This window comes from Primulina huaijiensis, unplaced genomic scaffold (assembly GCF_012295235.1).
Source record: "Primulina huaijiensis isolate GDHJ02 unplaced genomic scaffold, ASM1229523v2 scaffold14891, whole genome shotgun sequence".
Lineage (NCBI taxonomy): Eukaryota > Viridiplantae > Streptophyta > Magnoliopsida > Lamiales > Gesneriaceae > Primulina > Primulina huaijiensis.
The window spans coordinates 1-7,138 of record NW_027343030.1 but is presented as its reverse complement, the minus strand read 5'-3'; the positions used below and the strand labels follow the sequence as shown (position 1 = coordinate 7,138).

At 35.9% G+C, this 7,138-nt stretch overlaps 1 protein-coding gene across 1 annotated transcript; it reads right to left on the bottom strand.

The window, feature by feature from the left end:
* Nucleotides 1-454: 454 nt before the first annotated feature.
* On the bottom strand, nucleotides 455-2,771 carry LOC140965838 (uncharacterized). Its single transcript, XM_073426043.1, has 5 exons — nucleotides 2,308-2,771; nucleotides 1,573-1,825; nucleotides 1,439-1,475; nucleotides 1,074-1,179; nucleotides 455-622 (listed from the first exon to the last, which is right to left on the bottom strand). The coding sequence occupies exons 1-5, from the start codon at nucleotides 2,473-2,475 to the stop codon at nucleotides 470-472; spliced, it is 717 nt and encodes a 238-aa protein (XP_073282144.1). The 5' UTR covers nucleotides 2,476-2,771; the 3' UTR covers nucleotides 455-469.
* Nucleotides 2,772-7,138: the final 4,367 nt, after the last annotated feature.

The window sequence follows — 7,138 nt, the reverse complement described above, 5'->3', positions numbered from 1 at the left end:
CATGCAAACATAATCAGAAATGCATATGCTCGTAGATCCATAATTAATTAATTTTAATTAAAATTTTATACATAAGAAATACATATATTTAACTAGTGTATATATATTTTCTGGAAAAAAAAAACATGATTTGTGGACATAGATTTTGATTGCCGAGATGATTTGACTAGTAATTATTGCATAGTTCCTTGATTGGTTTAAAGTGCTGACCTTTGAATTAATTTAAACAATACTAAAAAAATAATCAAATTTACAATATTAATTATTTAACTGATTAAATAAAAAAACATTATATGATATATTAATTTATAATTTGATATTTGATTAATAAAAAATTTCGTCGTAAATAAAATCGTAAAAAAATATTCTTTCAATGTTCATTTATAGAAATAATTTTGAACTTTCTGGGTTGGATATATGTATTGTATTTGGTCCAAAAATTGCATTATTTTGGTGCAAAACTCAGCTCTTAAATAAAGCTCGAAAATACTGGAGAGGAGAGAAATGTGACCTTTTTCTTGGTGTTTTTGTCAATAAATGGGTAAACCATCTTCCATGCTGTCATGAAGATGTAGGGCACATGAACTATAAACAACTTGCCTAGTCTCTCCGGATAGCAATCCTGTCACAAAATCAATGATATAAATATGTAACATACATTAATCATTTGGTGCTAAGGATAAAACCAGGTATATTTGTTTCATTCAATGTTTAGCTCGAGTACTATAGTGATTAAAAATAACCATGTTATCCGAACCATTTATATCCTATCACACAAACCACAAAGTTGCATTATTTGGCATTTTCTCTCTTCCCTCTTCTAGTCTTTTATAAGGAGATCACCAAAATTATGGTAAAGAAAGGAAACAAGTTGAGGGATTCAGAGAACCATGAAGCAGAGCAAGAGAAAGAGAAGCTTTCTTTAGCTGCAAATAAGTAGGATGGAATGGAATAGGTCAATTTTGTTTAGGCCAAAATGTTTTTCTTTAATTTCGAGCTACGTGGGATCAAATAATTTCCACTTAGTAGAGACAGACACAAGAGAACTTCAACCTCTTCCTAAGAAGACGAACCTGTAAGATCGTTAGAGCAGCAAGATATCCTCGAATGTCGCTGTTAACATAGCCCCATCCTTCCAAGTCTGCAATGGCAGTGAACTTTTCATGCCCACTCGGCATTCTGAGAAAAGGATTCAAGAATCAATGGCTGCATAAGCAACAAGTTCAATTTTTGATACTTAGAACCTATAAGGCCTGACGGGAACAGAACCAAGGGCGAACCGTCCGGTGAGGGCAAAACACATTGGAAACGTTGGAAGTTTTTCTAAAAATATTAGTTCCAACCTCCCAAAACATACCCCCTCTGATCCAGAATACAGGGTCCAAAGCCAAATACAATCTTTTGAGGCATAAAACAAGGAGGACTTGAATCAAATTACCTAGCGCAGATTTTATCAAGAGTGTAGGTGACGAAACCTGCAAAACAGAAGCAAGCACATAGAGAAACTGAAACATTATAGTACTACTACTTCAGCACAATAGCTATACTAAGAATGCCTGTGATGTTACATACGCTTAAACTCATCGACGCTCGTGGGTTTATGTCGAGCAGCAAAGACGACCACGATTGGGCGTCCGGTCTTATCATATCCTTGCATGAATAGCTTATTATGGTCAAGATTTTCTGCAATTTCGGATGGAGATATGCAACCATTTGGAGCAATATCCTTCTTCCATTTAAGATACTTGATGAACATGGCTGTCGCCTTTTCAACATCAAGATCACGAGCTCGGAGAAATCTTCGGAGCATCAGGTCATCGATATCCTGAAATCAAACAGTTAGCAGCTAGTGCTGTACAAGCCCTCTTCTTCACTGAAACAGTACTCTTTTTACACCGAGATTACATGCTGTTGACCACAAATTACAATTTCTACAATCATCAAATTTACTACACAACAGTAGAGTAGATTAGCCCGTTGATAAAAAGGGTTAGATCCAGCAATTTTGTCTGAGAGGAGACAAGTGGAAACGAGATTAAAAACACAGATGCATCAAAATTTGATTTCTCTTTGACCCCTTCGCTCAGGTCTCACTCCTGGTGCAAATCCTGGCCGGCATATCAACTAGGAGGTCAACGCACATTTACATGATCAAGAACACAACATTGCCAAGATCAACAAGATCAGATGGACAAAAGAGCAGTAAATTCACAACCCATTTAGATACTTTCCAAATAAGCGTAGCAATGATAGAAAATATCAAATAAAGACAAAATCGGTGACTGAAAGTGAGAAAAAAGATAGAACCTTTGCAGTGGGATCCTGCGCTTCGACAAGGGTTCGCATGATCCGAATCTTGGTGGGCTCATCCTGCTCGGAGCTGCGGCAATCCTGCTCTTCTTCTGCTTCTTGTTCCTGAGCACTGGATGAAGTAATCTGAATGGACTGCCATTTCTGACGCAGATATGAAGCCATCTTTGCCCAAGTTTTCTTCCAATGGAGGCCAATCTAGTCTAGAGATGACAAATCTTGAAAAACTCTGCACCTAAGAGTTTCTACTTTTTGGATGATAAGGCTTTAGGGCCCAGACGGTGAACTATTGAAGCAGCGTTGTACGGGTTTTTGGTAGGTTATTATGTTTGATTCTTAGTTTTGATTACGTTCATCTTCGTTGTTTGGAAGTTGGACCATTATCACGTACTCCATTGTTGAAAGATTCCTCAAGCTTCACAAAAGACTTACCGAAGATTCTCCAAATTTTATCTCTATATGAATTTTTAATTCACCATGAAATCCATTAATTCCACTGCGGAATAATCAACATATATTTAAACATATTGCGTATAAATCAAGAGTGGATCTCATATGAGACCGTCTCACGGATCTTAATCTGTGAGACGAGTTAAACCTACTTATATTCACAATATAAATTAATACTCTTAGCATAAAAAGTAATACTTTTTCATGGATGACTCAAATAAGAAATCCGTCTCACAAATATGATCCGTGAGACCGTTTCACATAAATTTTTGCGATAAATCAATGTCAATCTCACATATTTCTGTTATATATGTATTTATCTTTTTGAAATATGTTATGTGCAATTGATATGGCTAATTTGGATCTAATTTGATATTTTGATTAGTGTAATGTCATATTAGTAATTTCGATGAAAAATGAAAATAAAAGACGAAAACTTAAATTTGACAGTATATCGAAATTGGAAAAGATAAATATATAAGATCAAAATGTAAATTTCTCATAAAAAATTATATAATAATAATAATAATAATAATAAAGGAAAAATTAGCCCCCAAAATCATAACCATTTTTAAAAATATTGTTAGATACCCTAATTTTGAAATGGTTGATGCTTAATTGGGCATGTGTCTCAACGGATGGGAGTCACGTCCTCTCATATCATGTACATGCCCCTGTTGATTTTGTTACTATTTTTTTAAAATCAGATATAACATTAATTTAATTAAATGTCTACATCTATGATTTATGAAGAAAAAACACTTACGACACACTGAAGAATGAGAGACTGCATGATGTGGGATACAATGAGCCACCGAATTTGCATTCTGGCTAACATGTTCTAATGAAATGAAATTTTTTGTCAATAATGATATCATCAGGCTCACGATTCTCTGTTGCAGAGTTCACTTCTATGACGAAAAGAAAGGAATCCGAGAAAATCAAAACTTTATCAAGCCCTGCATAGATCGCTAAAAGAATGTCATGATAAATAGTATTGAGTTCGACGGTAAATATAGAACTTGGATGGAGAATACATCTAGTCTACTCCACTCTCAAATATCCAAAATGATCCTAAATCATTATGTCTACAGTACTAAAGCGATCATTCACTTCGTCAAATCCCGCATCAACATCTAACCTAACATGTCCGGGCGGAGGCTTGACCCATTTCTTGTCGAGCATAAATTGAGTACCTTGTGACTGATTCTAGCTAGTAAGTCATAGTTTTTTGGAATTCTTCAAAATAAGGACCAACCCGATAAACATATTCGGTTACCGACGCTTGGACTGATCATGTTTGCAAAATACTCAAATTCATAAAGCGAGAGCATAAACCTCAAGTGAATATCACAACCCATAAAATTCCACTCAAAACAATTCTTCAAATGAGGCCACAACAGACTACTCTTCCCAATTTTATTCAATGTGGGCAATGTTTGGTATCACATAATATTAAAAGAAAAAATACTTATAAGATAAAAACAAAATTTTGACTCTTTCAAAGACCTAAGCCAATTTTAAACATGAAATAGACAATTTTCTCGAAATTCTTTCTACTAAAAAACTCTAGGAATTCATTTTTTTTCATATTAAATACATTTATAATTGATTTTTATAAATTAAATATCCACTTCATTTTATGAATACTAAAGAGGAAATTTTTTTTCCCACTTTAAGCATACTTGTGGAAAAGACTTCCGACGTGATTAAAATTAAAAAAAAAAGATGGTGAACTAATATTGAAATTATTACATATAAATTAAAATCACAAAAAATCAAAAATAAAAATAAGATAGTTTTTTTAAGTTGTTAATGAATAATATTAAAAATCGATATTTATAATAATTATATTTGTTATTATGTACTAAGATTTTGTATTAATATAATTGATGCCCAAATCTTCCTCGAAGCTGAAAGGGTATAATTGGCTGTTAACAAAATCTATGGCCCAAATCTTCCCGCGAAGACCATTGATTCATTCATCATCGTTCTCGATGTGGCATCGACTTCCGCCATAAGTGTTTGGGTATCGTATTTTCGCACCCAAAACAAAACGGAAGTTTAAAAAATTTTACTTGGGCGTCGTGTGTTCAAAACATTCATAAGGCGTTTAGAATTATACATTTGCGTTCTCAACGTTGGACTCCTAACTACTCCGGTGTTTAGGCGGATACAGCACTTCTTGTATATCCCTACGAACTGCTCTTTTCCTTTGATCGCCTAATTAGGTCCACGATCGAAGACTGTCTTCCTCGCTTGGTCTACACTAAAAAATCCAAACGATTTCTTCGTTGAGATTGAGACATTCGAATTTCCTAAATCCGGAATCGATGTAGCGATGACGTGGTGCATCACAAGGAAGAAACTTGCGGCCAAATTTTTCATCAATTTTTTACAATGTGGCCTTGACTTTTCTTTCAAAAAGGTGGAAGATTTTGTTAATTTTTGCTTATTAATTCTTAATCAATAATTAACCAAATAAGAATCAATAATTAAGAAAATCTAATTGGCTTATTTGGACAAAATTTTCTTTCCATATTTTTGGTGATGGTCGTGACTTTCAAGGAGAAATTGGAGAGGATTTGTGGTGGTTTTCAAGGTAGGAAAATCTATGTTGGTCCCACGTGCGGAATTTGAGATAATAAAACCCGAAAATAAAGAATAAACTCGACACCGAGATTTACGTGGAAAACCCCTAAAAATTATTATGGTAAAAACCACGGGCAAGATGAAAAGAATTTCCACTATAATATTTTGTTGTGTACAACTCACTCACTGTGTTTCCAAATAAACACACACTCTCTTAATACAGGAGAACAAACACCTCACAAATATTATAGAACTAAGCACTCAAATGCTTATAAGATGAGAGAAAACTCGAAGAAGGGATGATTTGAAATGAAAAGAGGAGCTCTATTTATAGAGCCCTTGGACCGTGTGAACAAGGAAATTGCCTCGCAATTTCATCACGCAATTCCACAAAATTTCCTAAGCATTTCCCACGTTTTTATTCAGTCAAATTTGACAACTGAGTTGTCAAATTTGATATACCTACTAGTTGGCCCATTTTGCCGACATTTCTCCCACTTGGAGATTTGATTGAGAATCAAACACATCTCCACACATCCTTTCAATCTTGCCATTCTCTGCTGCTTACGTTTCTGCTAGACCACTTGAGGATCTACATCACTCAAACTTATCAGTGTTCACTGGCTTGGTCAGAAAATCAGCTATGTTGTCCTTCGTATGGATCTTCTGCATATCCACGCTTCCTTCTTCTACTACTTCCCGCACAAAGTGAAATTGTACTCCAATGTGTTTTGTCCTGGAATGAAAGGCTGAATTTCTTGCGATGTGCAAGGCACTCTGACTGTCACAAAACAAAGAAACATTCTCTTATCAGGATCACCTGCATAATCTGAATCAACATAGCCCCTGAGTGTAAAATCCGATCCTCCATAACATAATGCAGCATTCGAGGTACCCTTAATATATCTAAGGATCCTCTTAACAGTGCTCCAATGCACTCGTCCAGGATTCGCCATATACCGACTAACTGCTCCCACTGCTTGAGCAATATCCGGTCTTGTACAGATCATAGCGAACATCAAACTTCCCACTGCTGATGCATATGGTACTCGAGACATCTCTATCCTCTCTGCTTCACTGCTAGGACACATCTCGGAGGATAACTTGAAGTTAACAGGAAGAGGGGTCGAAATTGGCTTACTATCTTGCATGTTGAAGCGTTGCAAGACTTTCTTCAAANTTTGTTGGGGCCTGCTACCAACATGTCGTCCACATACAACAGCAAAATGATATAATCATCACCAGACCTCTTGAAATACGTACAAGGGTCTGCACTCAGTCTGTTGTATCCGAGGCTCATGATATAGGAATCAAATCTCTTGTACCAATATCTCGGCGCCTGTTTGAGACCGTACAGAGATTTGTTCAACCTGCAAACCAAGTTCTCTTTGCCTTTTTCCGCAAAACCTTCTGGCTGGAGCATATAGATTTCTTCTTCAAGATCTCCATGAAGAAACGCCGTTTTCACATCTAGCTGTTCTAGATGTAGGTCAAACACCGCACACAATGCCAGCACCACTCTGACTGTTGTAAGCCGAACCACAGGAGAAAATATCTCATTGAAGTCAATGCCTTCTTTCTGAACATACCCTTTTACAACCACTCTAGCACGATACCGCTCCACTTGGTTATTGCCATCACACTTGATCTTATAGACCCATCTGTTTCCAATGGCTTTCCTTCCTCGTGGTAGTGTAACAAGATCTCAAGTTTTATTTCTGTCTAATGCCTCCAACTCTTTTTGCATTGCTATCATCCACAAAGATACATCCGAGCTTTGAGTAGC

What these genes read in the sequence shown, in the direction of transcription:
- LOC140965838 (XM_073426043.1), bottom strand. Translation starts at nt 2,475, where the DNA reads ATGGCTTCATATCTGCGTCAGAAATGGCAGTCCATTCAGATTACTTCA. An exon ending in CGCAGGATCCCACTGCAAAG is followed by an intron (nt 1,826 to 2,307) that starts GTTCTATCTTTT and finishes GTTTGATTTCAG; the next exon opens with GATATCGATGACCTGATGCT. An exon ending in CTTGATAAAATCTGCGCTAG is followed by an intron (nt 1,180 to 1,438) that starts GTAATTTGATTC and finishes TCCTTTTCTCAG; the next exon opens with AATGCCGAGTGGGCATGAAA.